Source organism: Protopterus annectens, chromosome 9.part0, assembly GCF_019279795.1.
Source record: "Protopterus annectens isolate FY-2018-M chromosome 9.part0, PAN1.0, whole genome shotgun sequence".
NCBI classification, from domain to species: domain Eukaryota; kingdom Metazoa; phylum Chordata; order Ceratodontiformes; family Protopteridae; genus Protopterus; species Protopterus annectens.
Window position 1 is genome coordinate 670,528,516 of NC_056743.1, and position 19,493 is coordinate 670,548,008.

Sequence of the window (19,493 nt, forward strand, 5' to 3'; positions counted from 1 at the left end):
CCTCCACCTGACTTTTTGTTAGAATGTCTGTTATAGTAAAAACATTTATACCCTGACAGAACTGGTTTCCAGTCATTGTTCTTTAACCATGTTTTCTTTAACCATGTTTTACAAACAATAACATCAGTCTTGTGGGAACGCAGCACATTTTCCAATAAAATAAAAATTATTATTCATGCTTTTAGCATTAACAACCATAAGAGATGATTCAAATATTGCTATTTGTGAACGGTGAAATTTTCAACCTGGCACACATCCCGGTTTGTCAAATATTGCAGAATATCTTCTGCAAAAATTCTCTTCCCTGATGTTGACAAATGCACGCCATCCTGTCTGAACATATGTGCCCAAAACTAGGCTTGGATGTACTACACATTTCTATTTTTTAAAACCGGACAGTATTTACTCAAAAAATCTTTTCATTCAGTGACCTGAGTATCCTTTCTATAGGTGATTTGTGAAAAACAGGTCCTAACACCAGTACAAGCTATACTAAGAGGGCAGTCAGTTCCCTACTAACAGTCAGAGAATCCTTGCAGATGATCAATCTGCTATATTTTCATACCTGCATTTCTTCAGGCTCTTGTTCAGCTGGTTGTTCATCCATTGGCTCATCTTGAACATCCTGCAAAAGCAACAGAAAGACAGACGGACAATAAGTGAAAAAAAAAAAACACCAAACAAAATCAACTATAGCAACAGCTGTTAAAGAATGTGTACAACAAAGTGGAGCAAAAAACTCAATAAAACACCTTCAATGAAAATCAAGTTGCAACTCTGATGTCTCAGTCAAAAAATCTTCACATGAGTTACAACACACTAAATTACACACTTCAACAAACAAATCATGTAAAATTGACCAACTACCACACACAACCCCTCACTGTTTTAAAGAGATACAGTTAACACATCACAAGACCAATATTTTATACAAAATTTAGAATAAATATGAGCATAATAATTTCTGGTTTAAATAATGTGGCAGCACTGAGTGTACTAATTCCTGGTTTAAACTAAGTGACATCAGTGTTTTTCAATACAACATCGGCAGAAATGGCCACATGGGTTTCCTCCGGGTGCTCCGGTTTCCCAAAGACATGCAGTAGATGGATTGGATACTCCAAATTGGCCCTAGGCGTGAGTGGGCGCATGTGTGTGCCTTCTGTGGAAGGTTGAGTGCCGGGCTGGCAACTTGACACTGTAAAACTCCACTGCCAATCATGAACAGACAGGTGATCCACTGTGGCAACCCCTAACCGGGAAAAGCCAAAAGAAGAAGAAGATACAGCACATATCTTTTCTTTGTAATTATCAGTCCGTTACATACATTGCTGAAATCCTGCCTTCCCTTAAACCTCACTCCTCTTCCTGAATATAATTCTGCATGTATTGTTCCCATAATTTCTATATATTTCTATGCAATTTGCTCTCTTTTCTAAAGATTATATTTCCAGTTTATCTCCTTTATAATATTCAAACTTCAAATACAGTTGGTTTTGGCTTTGGTTTCCAAGTTGTAGTAACTGCTTTTTGGTAGCGAACAGAATTAAACTTAAGGCCTTGCTATGTCTAGGCAATTCAGATCCTGTGTCCCAGCTCAAAAAAAAAAAAATTCCTTAGCAACAGTCATTTGCTCACCCAATATTTCTGACAAAGTAGTCTGTGGGGAACTTTTTAAATCTGAAAAACTCATTACACTTCCAAAACATTTCTCATTTGCTATCTACCCAAGGAAAGCTTCTTTGAAGCCTGCTTGGGGTATAAAAAACATCTATGCAACACTTCCACAAGCAAAGAGCATAAACCTTCTCGACTTTGTTGCATACTTTGGAGCCATACATATGCCCTCCCATTATTCTCCTGTAAATTTCCTTGCCAGTCTGTCTTCCCAATCTTTTCTATTCTCCTCTAATTGAGTCTTATAGTTGCCATGTAATATTTTACATCCCATACTAATTATCCCTTTAACAGCAGCTTCTGTTTTAGATGCAGCTAACAGCTCTACCACAACAGTACGGCAGTCTTTCACTTAAGATTCTCCTGTCCCTTTTTCTTTGCCTATACTCTGATACTAATCCCTGGATAGGGAAGACTGTCTCTAGCCTGCAGTCCAAATATCTTCCTAACTTCACCCCACTCTTGTTATCTTTCCTTCTCTGGTTATTTGTTCCCAATACCTTGGTTCCTTTGCCAGTTCTCTCCAGTAAATTACAGTCATCCCTACTAGCAAAATCTCCATTCTTCATTCTCATGTTGGCTTAGTTGTTAGAATACTTTCTGCTATTTTATCAATAGAATATTCCATATGATTATCTCTTCCTTAAGGATATGCATCCAAAATCTCATTCGCTATTTCTTGAACTTCCCTCCTGCTCATCTTCATCATCCCTTTCCATTTTGAATTATAATCACCTACTTGTGTTATGCATACAAGCCTTAATTGCATAGCTCTAAAATATTCCTTCAAACCAGACAATCCCAAACCTCATTGCTTTATTAGAAAGATCAACTTAACTCTTGCCATCTTCCCATCCCATATAAATTCCTTCAATTCTTTATTATTGCCCACAGATTCGCTGGTTGATAAAAAAAAAAATATGCCTGACACACACACACATATATATATATATATATATATATATATATATATATATATATATATATATATATAAATAATTAAAGGGACTACAAATATTTTAACTGCTTGTATCTTACTATCCATATGCATTGCCTGATGTAACACATTATCACCTCTCGGAAAAATTCTTGAAATATATATTCATAAGCAACTCCCTCCACTATCTTCTACAAGAATGACTTTTAACATTCACCCAACATGACGTCTGCCTAACACACAGTACAACTTCTGCCCTCCTATCATTCAGTGACACCATAAGCAAACACAGGGACTCTGGCAAACCCATTTCCTTATTATTCCTTGACCTGTCAAAAACTTTCAATACAGTTTCTCACCCTAAACTCTTGTATAAACTGCGTCAACTTGGAATATCTCCTTCTTCATTACTGTGGTTCAAAGGCTATTTAACTGACAGGCTTCAGTCTGTAAAATGGCTAAACATACCAAAGGCTTTATTCTTGGTCCCCTCCTCATTCATATCTTTATCAATAACCTCTATATGTCTCTGTGGATCCAGCCTCTCCCATACAATATGCTGATGATTCTACATTTATATGTGCATCTAATAACATGCCTCAACTCCTCCATATCATGCAAGAAGCTTTTGCCTCACTTGAGAAATGGCTCCGTAGTGCCTAGCTACTAGTCAACCCTAAAAAACAAAATTACTGCTATTATTCACCAAATCACACATGCCTGATAGTGAATTTCAAAATCGTTTCACTATATAAAACTAAAATTGTAGTAGTCTCCCATATAAAACTTCTTGAAGTTATTACAAATAACCTTAAATTTGCCCTTTATTTTCAAAATAAAAAAAAAAAACTCATCAAAAATTAGCAATCCTCTATATGCTTAAAAACGTCCTTAGCAATACCACCAAAACCACTCTTGCCACTACCTGCCTTCTCCCATCACTCCTTTACAGTGCACCCATCCTAACCAACCTTCAGGCTACAGTCCAAAATAAGCTGAAGGCATGCTATAATAAGGCTGCAAAATTTGCCACCAACAAACAATACCATGGCCACCACTGCAATGCTTTGAATTGGCTCAAACTGCCTCACCATTTAGATTACATATAGCTTTTCTCCACACACACATACATTATTCACAAAGTCGATGGCTGCCCTGCTTTTACTCAATCCCCATTCCTATCACCCTAACAGACTACTTTGATCTAATGATCATCTTCTCAGCATATATAAACCCCACAAATTCCCTGTCCAAAGATTCTGCTCATACTTTGTCGATTAAAAAAAAAAAAAAAAAAGTACAGTTGTGTACACTTACCATAAATGTAGATGCTAGAGTGTATTCACTGTTGCAGTCATCACTTTTGGGTTATCTGCTTGCAGTAGCCCTCAGTCAGCCTGATTAACAAAGTCTTGGGTTCTGCGTTGGTTGCTGTCTCTTCTTCCATGATGTCAGGTCATCAGGGGTATAAAACATGCAGCCGATGCCATTACATCAGTTTTTCTTGCCCCAGATGTCAGGTGCCTCCTTAATGGAAAGCAATTAAATGTATAGATATACAAGGTTATACCTCCCTACAAAAATGCAAATACACCAAAAAACTTTTGAAAATAGCAAAGGAAAGTAGAGGTATATCCAAAATAAGAAGGTGGCTGGAGTGAGGGTAACCAGGACTGCAACAGTGAATACACTCAAACAGCTACATTTATGTTAAGTGTACACAACTGTACTATGTTCTTCGTGTTTCACTGTTGCAGTCATCACTTTTGGGTAGATTCCCAAAGCTAAGGATGAAAGGAGGAATTTAAACAGAATTAGGACCAGCTAAAAGGCCCTGCAAGACTGCAGTGGCAAAGCCAGCTCTGGATTTAGAGAAAATTGGCAGATGGTAATGCTTGGTGAATGCATGTACAGAAAGTACAGCTGTGTACACTTACCATAAATGTAGATGTTCGAGCGTATTCACTGTTGCAGTCATTACATTTGGGTAATCTGCTGGCAGGTTGGCCTCAGTCGGCCTGAATTCCAAAGTCTTTGGTCCTGCGTCAGTTGCTGTCTCCTCTTCCATGACGTCAGGTCGTCAGGGGTATAAAACAGGCAGCTGATGCCATTTTCTTTAGTTTTTCTAGCCCCAGATGTCAGGTGCCTCTCAAATGGGTAGCAGAAATATATATAAGCTATATATACATGCAACAATATAAACTTTACCTTCATCTACAAGCAAATATACCACAAAGGCTGTAGAAAATAGTGAAGGAAAGAGAAACTCAAGAATAAAAGGGGGGTGGCAAGCGGGTAACCTGGACTGCAACAGTGAATACACTCGAACATCTACATTTATGGTAAGTGTACACAACTGTACTATGTTCTTCGTGATTCACTGTTGCAGTCATTACATCTGGGTAGAATCCCAAAGCTATGAATGGGAGGCTGGAGCTAAACAGCATTAGGGGCAGCTATAAGGCCCTTCAGAACTGCATTGGGAAAGCCTGCCCTGGACTTAAGAGTAATGAGGCAAATGATAATGCTTTGTAAACATGTGAACAGAACTCCAAGTAGCAGCCTCTAGAATGTCTTTGGTTGGTACCCCTCTGAGAAAAGCTGTTGATGTAGCTGCAGCCCTGGTGGAATGAGACCTAATGCCCCTGGGCACCGGTTTGCCATGGTGTAAGTACCAGAAACAAATGCAGTGCCTTATCCACTTTGAAATAGTCTGCTTTGAAATAGCCTTTCCTTTTGATCCTGCAGCAAATGTCACTAGTAACTGCTCAGTTTTTCTTAGAGCTTTAGTCCTGCTCAAGTAGAATCTTAGTTGTCTGTGTACTTCCAAGGAATGCAGAATCTGCTCCCCCTTGTTCTGCGGATTTGGATAAAAAGTTGGTAGATGAATAGTTTGGTTAAGAGCCTCACTGGAAAAGTACAGTTTTGTACCTACCATAAATGTAGATGTTCGAGGATTCCATTGCTGCAGTCCTGACTATTGGGTATAGTCCGCGTCCAGTCGGCCCGAATACCAGAGTATAAGGCTGACGTCGGTCAGGGCGCATTAGACTGACGTCAGAACGTCAGGGTACTAATGCGCATGACCGACGTCATATCCTCAGTCTTTTCTTGCCCCAGATGTCAGAAGACCCTAAAAAGACAAGTCCCAAAATACCTGCACCAAAAACATGTACAATATATACAACAATATATACAAAAATATATATATATATATGCAAGTAAACTCACCTACACAACCACCCCTAAACACAGAGGGGAAGGAGGGAGGGTAAATTGGACTGCAGCAATGGAATCCTCGAACATCTACATTTATGGTAGGTACAAAACTGTACTATGTTCTTCGTTTTCCATTGCTGCAGTCCTGACTATTGGGTAGAATCCCAAAGCAGAGGTAAGGGAGGCTGGCAAATCATAAAGAAGTAGGAGCTGACAACATGCCTTGTAAAACAGCTGTGGCAAAACCAGCCCTAGACTTAGAGTAGATAGGAAGGTGATAATGCTTAGAGAAAGTATGCACTGAACTCCAAGTAGCTGCTTCCAAAATATCCTTAGTTGCCACTGCCCTTAGAAATGCTGTTGAAGTGGCAGTAGCCCTAGTGGAATGAGGCCTAATCCCAGCTGGAATCTCCTTGCCATGATGGGAATAACAAAATGCAATGCAAAAACCAATCCACCTAGAAATAGTTTGTTTTGACACAGGCTTGCCCTGTGAACTCAAAGCAAAAGAAACAAACAACTGCTGAGACTGCCTAAAATCCTTAGTCCTGCTTAAATAATAACGCAATTGCCTGTGTACATCTAAAGTGTGCAAAATCTTTTCCCCTTTATTTTGAGGGTCTGCATAAAACGTAGGCAAATGAATAGTTAGGTTTAAAGCCACACTAGAAACCACCTTAGGCATAAAGGAAGGATTAGCACGTAATGATACCCTATCCTTATGGAAAATCAAAAAGGGCTCTACTGCCATAAGGGCCTGCAACTCAGACACCCTTCTTGCAGAAGTAATAGCCAACAGAAAAGCAGTCTTCCATGACAAGTATTTCAATTCAGCAGTAGCTGCAGGCTCAAAAGGTTGTAGAGTAAGTTTTTCCAACACAAAATTGAGATCCCAAGCAGGGGTAGGAGCTCTACGTGGGGGTCTTATATTCTTTGCCCCTCTAAGAAACTGCTTGAACAAAGGATGCGAAAACAAAGGTGGGTCACAATCATAGTGAGCTGAAATTGCTGCAGCATGAATCTTAATGGAAGAGAAGGACAAACCTTTGTCCAATAACTCAGTAAGATATTGAAGAGCCACACTCAAATTAGGCTCAGAAATCTCCAAATTCTTTGCTGTACTCCAAAATAAAAATCTCTTCCATTTTTCATGCACACTCTCCTTGTACTAGGTCTTCTAGCTTCCATAATCACATTTAAAACTTGTTGAGGAAGTTGAGACCTGCTGTGTTTCAACACAGAATATGCCAGGCTGTTAGATGAAGAGAATGAAGCTTGACATTGAGCAGATGACCGTCCTTCTGAGATAACAGATGAGGAATCAGAGGTAAAGGCCATGGAGGCTTCTTTACCAGACTCCGTAGTAGTGGGTACCAGTGTTGCCGAGGCCAATCTGGAGCTATCAAAATCATCCTTGGCCTGTCTTGTCTGACCTTTAATAGTACCTTTGGAAGAAGAGGCAGAGGTGGAAAGGCATACACATGAAGGTTTTTCCAACTGAAAGACAGAGCATCCACTTTCCAAGCTGTGTGATGAAACCCCTTTGTGCAATACTTTGGCAGCTGGTGGTTTAGTGGAGAAGCGAACAGATCTATGTCTGGAGTTCCCCATGACACTGTCAGTTTCTGAAATACATGAAGATCCAGTTTCCACTGTGGGGATCCATGATTTGTCTGCTTAACACATCTGCTAAGGAGTTCTGTGCTCCTGGCAGAAACCTTGCCTGAAGAGTTAGTTGCAAGCTTAGCGCAGTCTCCCATAAAATCATTGCTTGCCTGCATAGAGGATAAGAATGTGTTCCCCTTGCTTGTTGATGTACCACATGACAGTTGTGTTGTCTGTTAGAATCAACACCTGCCCTGGAAGAAGTAACTCCTTGAAAGCCATTAATGCAAACTGGACTGCTAACATCTCCTTCATGTTGATATGTAGATGCTGTAGTCTGGCAGGCCACTTGTCTTGTATCCACTTTCCATTTAGATGAGCTCCCAAGCAATGTCCGAGGCATCTGTCGTTAAGATCTGACTTGCCTCTGGCCGGGTCACAGAGAGTCCCTTGTTTAGGTGACATTCCTGAGCCCACCACAAGAATTCTTTTCAAGGCAAGGTATTATTTGAATGACAGTGTCCAAATCCTGGCAGTGCTGTGTCCATACATTTTGAGATACCATTGTAGCTTCCTCATATGCAGTTTGGCATTGGGAAGCACCAGAATACAAGATGCCATGAACCCTAATGCTTGAAGGACTGTCCTTGCAGTCAGCACGGACTGATGAGATAGTTGATGGAAGTAAAGTGACAGACTCTTTTGTTTGTCCGGGGTTAGAAAGGCCATCTGGGCTGCTGTATTCAGTCTCACACCCAGAAAGCACATGTCTTGAGAGGGTACTAGACTGGACTTTATTTCGTTCACAGAATACCCTAGGCATCTTAGCACTGCTATAACATATTCCAGATGCTGTAGAAGGTCTTCCTTTTCTTGAGCCAGAATCAGGCAGTCGTCCAAGTAAGGATAGATTTGAATTCCTTGAAGCCTGAAGTAAGCTATCACTGGAGCCAGAACCTTTGTGAATACTCTGGGCAGTAGATAAGCCAAAGGGCAATGCAGAGAACTGATAATGAGAATTTCCAGCTCGAAACCGCAGATACTTCCTGCAACTTAGTCTTATAGGCACATGAAGGTAAGCTTCCTTGAGATCTAAAGTTACCATCCAGTGATCTTTGCCCAGCAGAGGTAAAAGCTGTTGTAACGTCAACATCTTGAACTTGGGAATGTCCAGATAAGTGTTGAGGATAGATAAATCCAAAATTGGTCTCCACGTGTTCCCCTTCTTTGGTACAAGGAACAGGCGAGAATAAAATCCTAGGCCCCTTTCTGATACAGGGACTGGCTGAATGGCCCCTATGTGAAGTAACTGAGAAACTTGCTTGTGAGCCTCTTTTCTTTGTGGAGGAGGAACGTCTGGCATGCCTTTGAAAGGGGGCATTGTATGGAAATAAAATCTGTAACCGTGGTGAATGATATCCAACACCCATTTGTCTTGAGTAATTAAATCCCAATTTTCTTTGAAAAGAGACAGTCTTCCTCCCAAAGGAGCTGCCAAACGTGAATCTGCTGGCAGCTGAAAAAACAGGTCATTGGGTCTGTTTACGAAAGGACTGACCCCTGCCCTCACCAGAAGTCTGAGCAGGTGAACTCCTGTTCTAGGCCTAAAAGAACCTTGAGCCCTGCCCCTACCACGCCTAGACCTACCCCTAGACTGAGAATCATAAGCAGGATATGTCCACCCCTTAGCAGGCCAATTTCTACTAAACTTGGTGGCTGCACCTGCAAAAATCTTTAACAGTTTGCATAGACTTAGCTTTGTCCTCCATTTTCTTTAAAACTGCTTCCACAGGCGAACCAAACAACACATCAGACTGTAAAGGAGCATCCAAAATCCTTGTCTTAACATGCTCAGCTAAATTCTGATCCTTCAACCAGGCATGCCTGCGAAGAACAGAACTGGTAGCAGCCACCCTCGAGGAGGCCTGTACAGCATCAAAACCACATTGCAAAGAATGCTTACCCACTTGTTCAGACACATGAACCAAATCCAGCAACTCTTTACACTCAATACCTTCCGCCAAAGCATCCACCTTAGATTTCAATTGTGAAAGGAGATAATTCTGATATTTTAGCATGTGAAACTGACAATTCAAAGCTCTCATGGCTAGAGTGGAAGAAGTATACACTTTCTTTCCCCACCTATCCAAAGCCCTTGCCTCTTTATCAGTGGGAACAGGATTTTTAACCACAGAAGCCTTTACACCCTTAGGCCCTTGAGAAATAGTTTCTGGGTCTGCCCTAGGACTCTTAAACAAATATTTATGAGCTTCGGCACCCTATAATACCTATCAGGCTTAACAGGAGCAGGAGGCAAAGAGTCAGGGTTCAGGGAAGCCTCTGCAAAAACATCTTCCACCACATTCAACACAGGAGGAATAGCTAAAGGCCTATGCTGGGGTAAACAAAAACTCCCTAAGCCTTTTCCTGGAGTCAGAGTAATCCTGGCCTTCCCATTTAAAGTGCTCCCTCATGGAATGCAAAGTCTCTGAAAATGAGAAATCCTCAGGTGGAGAAGCTGTAGGAGTGGAATCATCCACATCAGAATCAGAATAAGTAGGATACTCCTGCATATCTTCCACAGAAGATTCTGAAGCCTCTGAACACTGTTCAAAACTATCAAACTCGGTTCCACCCTAGGCCTCTTATCAGGCGGGGCATAGAACCCCTAATCATAGTAATCAAATCTTCTGCCATTTTAAGCATATGTTTCTTAGGTACAGAACCCGAAATGCTAGGAGAAGCCCCCACTGAAGCTGAAGTAGGCCTACCTCTCAAAGAAGTTTTGGCAACAGAAGGAGAGGCCCTAACTACCTTGGGCAGAGAGGGAAGAACAGTCACCTGAGAAGCCCCCTCAGCCTGGCCTACCTCCTGAGAAGGCACATCCTGTAAGAGTATAGTTTCTGCCTGGGACTCCATGGAAACTCCTGGCAAAACCTCCGGCTCCACTGAGCCTTCTAAAGAACCGACGTCCGGGACTGCCGGTTCCTCAACCCTAGGCTTCACTGTTTTATCCTTGCGCTTCTTGGAGGAAGCGGGCGGAGCATCCGACGGCATTTTATAATTGCAACGCTTCCCAAACACTAACCTGGCACAGTCTAACCTCCTCTTAATAGTGCGTTTGTTAAACCTAGCACAAGAGCGCAACCAACAACGCCGTGCTCAGGCCCTAAACAAGGTATACACAAGGTATGATAATCCCTATGAGGTATCTGTTTCCCACAAGAAATACAGTTATTCACTTTTTCTGACATCCGGTAAAATACTGAGGCAAGAAAAACTAAAATGTTCCAACGGGTACTTAGCCAACTCTGTTTCGGTCTGAAACTCCGGTTTCGGAAATATTTCAGTACGCCAACCTGCACTCGCAAAACTGCTTCTGCATCGGACCATGCGGCAAAAAAGACTGAGGATATGACGTCGGTCATGCGCATTAGTACCCTGACGTTCTGACGTCAGTCTAATGCGCCCTGACCGACGTCAGCCTTATACTCTGGTATTCGGGCCGACTGGACGCTGACTATACCCAATAGTCAGGACTGCAGCAATGGAAAACGAAGAACATCCACCTTAAGCATAAATGAAGGATTGGTCCTGAGGGACACCCTGTCTGGGTAAAATATGATAAAAGGCTCCACAGCCATGAGGGCCTGTAGCTCTGAGACCCTTCTTGCTGAAGCAATTGCCAGGAGTAAAGCTGTTTTCCATGATAAGAACTTTAGATCTGCAGTAGCAGCTGGTTCAAATGGAGGCATTGTGAGCTTTTCAAACACATAATAGAGATCCCATGCAGGAATTGGTGATCTTCTGGGAGGCCTTAAATTTTTGGCCCCTCTAAGATACTGCGTTAGCAAAGGATGAGAAAAGACTGGTGGCTCTGTGTTGTAATGAGCCGAGATGGCAGAGGCATGGATTTTTACTGATGAAAAAGATAGGCCTTTGTCACGCATCTCAGTCAAGTATTGTAAAATCGGAGGAATATTTGGCTCTGCTGAGTCAGTTCCTTGTGCTTGGTTCCAAGCAGAGAATCTCTTCCATTTATCAGCATAACATTTTCTAGTACTAGGCCTTCTGGCTTCCAAAATTACATCCATCACAGCTTTACTGAGAGGTGTTTTTTGAATAACTACATGATCAGCCATGCTGACAGATTCAGTGTTTGGAGCTGATTGTGCAGGATCTGATTGTTTTGCTGAGACAGTAAGTGAGGTATTTGAGGCAAGTACCAAGCTGGGAATAGAGACATATTCCTTAGTATTGGGTACCAGTATTGGCGGGGCCAGTCCAGGGCAATTAGTATCATCTTTGGTTTTTGTCTGACTTTTAATAGGACCTTGGGAAGAAGAGGCAGAGGAGGAAAGGTGTAAATTGACAGGTGTTTCCAACTGAAGGATAGGGCATCCACTTTCCATGCTTGTCTGTGGTAAGTCCTTGTGCAGAATTTGTCCAGTTGATAATTCCGAGGAGAGGCAAATAGGTCTATGTCCGGGGTCCCCCATTTCTTTGTTATCATGCTGAAGACTTGTGGATCTAGTTTCCACTCATGAGGGTCCGTAAGGTTTCTGCTTCAGTCATCTGCCAGAGTATTTTGCTTTCCTGGCAGGAAATGAGCTTGAAGATGTACTTGGTAAGTCAAGGCTGTGTCCCACAGTGCCACGGCTAGTCTGCAATGGGGGTATGAGTGTGTGCCCCCCTAGTTGTTTATGTACCACATAACCGTGGTGTTGTCTGTCTTTATCAGTAGTTGTCCAGGGTGAAGCAAGTCCTTGAAGGCTGTCAGGGCATTTTGAACAGCTAACATCTCTTTTTGGTTGATATGTAGATGCATTTGTTTTGGGGTCCATATGCCCTGAATGCATCTTCCCGCCAGGTGGGCGCCCCATGCATAGTCTGATGCATCTGTTGTTAAGGTTTGGCTGGCAGGGGGTAGTGTGAAAGCCCATCCCATGTTTTGGTGACATGCCTTTGCCCACCAAAGAAACTGCTGTTGTAGGCAGGGAATGAGAGGAATCATTGTTTCCAGACTGTGACAATGTTGACTCCATAAACGTTTTAGGTACCACTGTAATTTTCTCATATGCAGTCTCGCATATGGAATCAGTAGAATGCAGGATGCCATGAACCCCAAAGCCTGCAGTTTTGGGTTTTTGTTGCCATCTGTTTGAAGTAAATAGTCAGTTGTCTTTGTCTGGCATGAGGAAAGCCATCTGGGCAGTTGTATTCAAGCTTGCACCCAGGAATGTTATCTTTTGAGAGGGTAACAGTTGTGATTTCTTTTTGTTTATTGTGTACCCTAGGCATGTCAGAAGCCTTTTCACAAATGCCAGATGATGAAGAAGAATGTCCTTGTTCTCTGCTTGAATGAGACAGTCGTCCAAGTAAGGACAGATTTGTATACTTCTTTGTCTGCAAAATGCAATTACTGGTCCTAGGCACTTTGTAAAGACCCTGGGCGCAGTAGATAAGCCAAAGGGCAGTGCAGAGAAATGGTAATGCATAAAGCCAGCCTTGAAACGGAGGTATCTTCTGCACAATTCCCTTATTGGGATATGTAGGTATGCCTCTTTTAAGTCTAATGCCATCAGCCAAGCGTTCTTGCCCAGCATGGGCAGACGCTGCTGTAAAGTTAGCATTTTGAATTTTGGAATGTCCAGGAATGTGTTCAAAATTGATAAATCCAGTATTGGGTGCCAGGCCTCGTCTTTTCTGGGTACCAAGAACAGTCTTGAATAAAACCCTTGTCCTTTTTCCTATTCTGGCACTGGCTGAAAAGCCCCATATCCATGAGGGATGCAACTTGTTTCTGTGCCACTGCCCATTGATTTTTTTGGCAGATCTGGCCAACCGTTTGCAATTGGCAGTGTGTGGAAGTGGAATCTGTATCCCTGAGATACTATGTTTAACACCCACTTGTCCTGGGTTATTAACTGCCAATTTTGAGCATAAAGTGCTAATTTTCCCCCTAAGAGTGCTGCCAAAAGATAAGTGCTTGGTGATGGCAGAGGGAAGTCATTGAGACTGTTTACTGTAGGGGTGCGCTTTACTTCCTCCAGATTTGGAGGTAGAAGCACCCCATTGCTTTGACCTGTAAGAATCCTGTGACTGGTATCTAGAACCTTTAGGGCACCTGGATTTGCCCCGTTGAGCTCTGTCTGACACAGGAAAGGACCAATTTTTTGTAGGCCAGTGTCTACTGAATCTTGGTAGCTGCACTTGTAAGAAACCTTTTACAGTTTGCATAGACTTAGCTTTGTCTTCCATTTTCTTTAAAACCTCTTCTGCCTTAATACCAAACAGAGTATCATGCTGTAAAGGTGCATCCAGCAATTTAGCTTTAACATGAACAGGCAAATTTTGCTCTTTTAGCCAGGCATGCCTCAATCACAGATCCAGTAAAGTACAGTTTTGTACCTACCATAAATGTAGATGTTTGAGTGTACACCCTGCTGCAGTCATCACACTTGGGTTATCCTGTCAGGCGGTCCCCGCAGTCGGCCGGAATTCCAAAGTCTTGGTCCGGCATCGGTTGCTGTCGCTTCTTCCCTGACGTCAATGCGCCAGGGGTATATATATTGCATCCGACGCCATTTTCTTCAGTTTTTCTTGCCCCAGATGTCAGGTGCCCCCAAAAAGGTGGTCAGTAATTAGTACCAAATTAAGTAAATTTTGCACAAACACAAAATCCCTCCAGCTATAAGCAAATACATCAGGAAGGTATTGTAGAGATTTAGCCAGTTAGATCAGAGGGGATGGAGGAAGGGTAACCTGGACTGCAGCAGGGTGTACACTCTAACATCTACATTTATGGTAGGTACAAAACTGTACTATGTTCGTGTTACTCTGCTGCAGTCATCACACTTGGGTAGAATCCCAAAGCTAAGGATGGGTGGAGGAGTCATAGAGGGTTAGAGGAGGCTAGAAGGCCCTGCAGAACTGCAGTGGCAAAGCCAGCCCTAGTCTTAGGGTAAAGTGGTAAGTGATAGTGTTTGGTAAAGGTGTGTACTGAACTCCAAGTTGTAGCTTCCAAAATCTCCTTGGTTGGAACCCCCCTGAGGAAGGCTGTAGATGTAGCTGTTGCCCTGGTAGAGTGGGGCCTAATGGTAGCAGGAACTGGTTTTCCATGATGGGTATAGCAAAAACGAATGCAATGTCCTATCCATTTGGAAATGGTTTGTTTTGATATAGCCTTCCCTTGTGAAGCTGTAGCATAGGATACAAAGAGCTGGTCAGATTTTCTGAAAGCCTTAGTTTTATCCAAGTAGTAACGAAGTTGCCTGTGAATGTCCAAGGAATGCAGGAGTCTTTCTCCTTTGTTCTGTGGATTTGGAAGAAGGTGGGTAAGTGGATGGTTTGATTTAAAGCCACACTGGAAACCACCTTAGGCATGAAGGAAGGATTAGTTCGTAGAGAAACTCTGTCTTGATGGAAAATGAGGAAAGGTTCCACTGCCATTAGTGCCTGCAGCTCTGAGACTCTTCTAGCTGAAGTTATTAATAGCAGCAGGGCAGTGTTCCATGATAGGAACTGTAGATCTGCAGAGAAAGCTGGTTCAAAGGGAGGTAGCATAAGTTTTTCCAGAACAAAATTGAGGTCCCATGTTGGTGTAGGTGCTCTCCTGGGGGGGCCTAATGTTTTTTGCCCCTCTGAGGAACTGCCTTAGAAGTGGATGCGAAAATAAGGGTGGATCCGTGTTGTAGTGGGCTGAAATAGCTGATGCATGGATTTTAATGGAAGAAAAAGAAAGTCCTTTGCGCAACATCTCAGTTAAATACTGCAGAATGTGAGGCATGTGAGGCTGAAGTGTGTTTTGGCCTTTAGCTTGGTTCCAGGCACAAAACCTTTTCCATTTGTCCGAATAGGCCTTCCTGGTGCTGGGCCTGCTAGCTTCCAGAATAACATCCATAACTGCTTGGGAAAGAGAAGCTGGCTGGATGCTTAGGTGATTTGCCATGCAGCCAGATTTAAGATTTTGAGCTGGCTGTGAAGAATCTGATTGCTTTGCTGTGTGAGCAAATGGGTAATTTGTGGTAAAATCCAAGGTGGGCCCTGGGCCATATTCCTCAATAGTGGGTACCAGTGCTGGCGTGGCCAGTCTGGGGCTATGAGTATCAGTCGTGGTCTCTCCTTTATGACTTTCAGAAGCACCTTTGTGAGGAGAGGCAATGGCGGGAAGGCATATACTGTCAGGTTTTTCCAACTGAATAAGAGTGCTTCCACTTTCCAAGCTTGATGGTGAAGTATCCTTGTACAAAATTGTTAGTTGATAGTTTTCAGGACTGGCAAACAGGTCTATGTCTGGAAGACCCCATTTTTGAGTTATCATTGCAAATACTTGTGGATCCAGTTTCCACTCGTGGGGATCCATGATGTTTCTGCTGAGGTCGTCTGCTAATGTGTTCTTCTTTCCTGGCAGGAATTGAGCTTGTAACTGAACTTGGTAAGCCAGAGCTGTGTTCCACAAGGTCATTGTTTGCCTGCATAAAGGGTAGGAGTGTGTACCCCCTTGTTTGTTTATGTACCACATTACTGTGGTGTTGTCCGTCCTTATTGTAAGTTGTCCTGGATGTAATAGATTCTTGAAGGCTGTCAGAGCATTCTGTACAGCTAGCATCTCTTTTTGATTGATGTGCAGATTCCTTTGATCTGCAGTCCATACGCCTTGAACGCACTGTCCTGCCATGTGTGCCCCCCAGGCGTAGTCCGATGTATCTGTTGTCATAGTTCGCCTGGCTGGGGGCAAGGTGAAAGGCTGACCCTTGTTGAGGAGACATGCCTGTGACCACCATAGAAACTCCTGTTGTAGGCAGGGAATGAGAGATATCATAGTGTCCAAGCTGTGGCTGTGTTGAGACCATACGCTTTGTAGGTACCACTGTAATTTCCTCATATGCAGCTTTGCAAATGGTATTAGTAGTATGCAAGATGCCATGAAGCCCAAGGCCTGCAGAATTTTTCTTGCAGATAGTTGGGTCTTTGTTGCCATTGTTTTGAAATACTGAGTCAGTTGTAGTTGTTTGTCTGGTATCAGATAAGCCTTCTGGGCTGTTGTATTCAAGCTGGCACCCAGGAATGTCATATTTTGTGAGGGTACTAGTTTTGATTTCTTTTCGTTTACTGTGTACCCCAGGCAACTTAGAAGATGTTTTACAAAAGCCAGATGTTGTAAGAGGATGACCTTGCTTTCTGCTTGGATGAGGCAGTCGTCCAGGTATGGGTATATTTGAATTCCTCTTAGTCTGCAGTATGCAATTACTGGTGCCAGGCATTTTGTGAAGACCCTGGGCGTAGTAGGTAAGCCAAAGGGCAGTGCAGAGAATTGGTAATGGGTTGAACCTGCAATGAAACGGAGGTATCTTCTGCAACTTTGTCTGATAGGGACATGCAGGTATGCCTCCTTGAGGTCCAACGTTACTAGCCATGCTTTCTTGCCCAACATGGGAAGAAGCTGCTGTAGTGTTAGCATCTTGAATTTGGGTACTTGTAAGAAGGTGTTTAGAATTGAAAGGTCCAGAATTGGTCTCCAGGCATTGTGCTTTCTGGGAACTAGAAAGAGTCTTGAGTAAAATCATTGGCCTTGCTCTCGAGTAGGTACCAGTTGAATGGCTCTCATGTCCATGAGAGCTGTAATTTGTTTTTGTGCCTCTGCCCATTGATTTTGTGGCAGGTTTGGCATTCCTCTTTTCATTGGCAAGGTGTGGAAATGGAATCTGTATCCTCGTGAAATTATGTCTAGGACCCATTTGTCCTTTTTGGCAATGTGCCAGTTGTCTGAAAAAAGTGTGAGTTTTCCTCCCAAGGGGGCTGCCAAGAGAGTGTTGCTTGGCCAGATGAGGTGCAAGTCATTGAGTTTGCCTTCTGGTAGTTTGGGACCTGTCTTCTCCTCCCTTCTGTGTTGCAGTGCCCCATTGGCGAGGTTTGTACTGGGCTTGTGGTTGTCCTCTGCCTCTTGGACGTCTGTATTTACCCCTCTGTGGTCTGTCAGTAGCTGGAAAGGACCAATTTTTTGTTGGCCAATTTCTGCTGAAGCGAGGGGGCTGTACCTGTAGGAAATCTTTGACTGTCTGCATAGATTTTGCCTTATCCTCCATTTTCTTTAAGAAGACTTCTGCTTTAACTCCAAAAAGAACATCCTGCTGTAAGGGAGCATCTAGAAGCTTTGCTTTAACATGATCAGGCAGAGTTTGTTCCTTTAACCAAGCATACCTATGTATAACAGACCCAGTGACAGCTGCTCTGCAGGAAGCCTCCAAAGAATCAAACCCACATTGTAAAGTATGTTTGCCCACCTGTTCAGTTGCATGCAACAGATCCTGCATTTCTTTCAATTCAGACTGTTGAGGGAGTATGCTCATTCTTTGTTTTAACTGAGACATAAGAAATTGCTGATATTTTAGCATGTGAAATTGGCAATTTAGTGCCCTCATAGCTAGAGTGGCTGAGGTGTAAACCTTTTTCCCCCACCTGTCTAGTGCTCTGGAGTCCCTTTCAGAGGGTACAGGATTTTTTGCCATAGAAGCCTTAGCCCCTTTGGAACCCTGGGAGATAGTCTCTGGATCAGCAACAGGGCTTTTATAAAGAAATTTGTGGGAATCAGGCACTCTATAGTATGTGTCAGGTTTGGCCGGAGCAGGAGGCAGAGAATCTGGGTTCAAACTGGATTCCAAGTAAACATCATCCACAATGTCTACAACTGGGGGGATGGCAAATGGTCTGTGCTGGGGGAGTAAAAGAAACTCTGAGCCTTTTCTTTGAGTCAGAGTACTCCTGACCTTCCCAGTGAAAATGTTCCCTCATAGTGTGTAAAGTTTCCCCAAAGGAGTAGTCTTCAGGAGGAGAAGCTGAGGGAATAGAATCCTCAGCATCAGAATCTTCATAAGGGGAGAAGGAGTAATCTTGGACCTCAGAGGAGCCTGAGGAAATAGACACTTGTTCAGAGGAGGCATAATCTTCCTCTTGTCTAGGCCTTTTGTCGGGTGGGGGTTGGGAACCCCTGATTAAAGAGATCAAATCTTCAGCCATTTTGAGCATCTGTTTCTTAGGCATGGGGCCTTGAACTGGAGACTGAAGTGCAGTCTTTTTAGGTTTAATAGGAGTTTTGTCTTAGGATACGTTTTTACGGTGAGCGTCGTCGGTCTGAAGATGCCTTCAGAAACCGAAGGTGTTTCTGCAGCACCGACATCTTTTTCGGCAGTGTCGTCGGTAGGGGCTAAACAAAATGGCTGCGTCGGCCTAGTACTTTCCGCCAAAAGTTCCGAAGCGGTCTCGGGTTCCAGATCTGCGGTAGTCAGGGGCTGTGTCGGAGCCTCACTGAAGACCGGTGAACCGGAGACCGGACCAGTCGAGGCCTCGGAGTCTGGCTTGGGTCTAGGCTGCCTGCCCTTATCCTTGCGTTTTTTATGCACGTCGGTAGTCGGTTGCTCCGACGGCATAGTGTAGTTAAATTTTCTACTGAAGTAGTGTCGTGCGAAATCAAAGTGTCTTTTTATAGTACGCTTATTAAACCTAGCACAAAAACGACAACCAGTGACGTCGTGGTCTGGGCCTAGGCAAGGTATGCAGTAAGAATGAAAATCCTTATGAGGTATTTGCTTCCCACAAGAAATACAATTGTTAACTTTTTCTGACATTGGTCTGAGGCAAGAAAAGTTTCCCCAACGGGGTACTTAGCTTTATTGAAGACTTCGGATCTGAAATTCGACTTCGAAAATCTCAGGAGTCGGCCGATCGGCACTTGTGAACTGCTTCTGCTTCGGGCACCGCACGGCAAGAAAGACTGAAGAAAATGGCGTCGGATGCAATATATATACCCCTGGCACACTGACGTCAGGGAAGAAGCGACAGCAACCGATGCCGGACCAAGTCTTTGGAATTCTGGCCGACTGCGGGACCACCTGACAGAATAACCCAAGTGTGATGACTGCAGCAGGGTAACACGATGAGCATCTGCGGCCCTGCAGGAGGCCTCTAAGGAATCAAAACCACATTGCAAAGTATGCTTTCCAACTTGTTCTGCTGCATGCAATAAATCCTGCAATTCTTTATTTTCTGCACATTC

General features: G+C 43.2%; 1 protein-coding gene across 6 annotated transcripts in view; it reads right to left on the reverse strand.

The window, feature by feature from the left end:
- BAG6 (BAG cochaperone 6) overlaps positions 1 to 19,493 on the reverse strand; it is a 2,260,316-nt gene that overhangs the window by 360,547 nt on the left and 1,880,276 nt on the right. For all 6 annotated transcript variants that reach the window (XM_044083264.1, XM_044083261.1, XM_044083265.1 and 3 more), the window contains one exon: positions 566 to 625. In XM_044083264.1, coding sequence (XP_043939199.1) covers positions 566 to 625 — 60 coding nt within the window. The remainder of the gene's footprint in view (positions 1 to 565; positions 626 to 19,493) is intronic.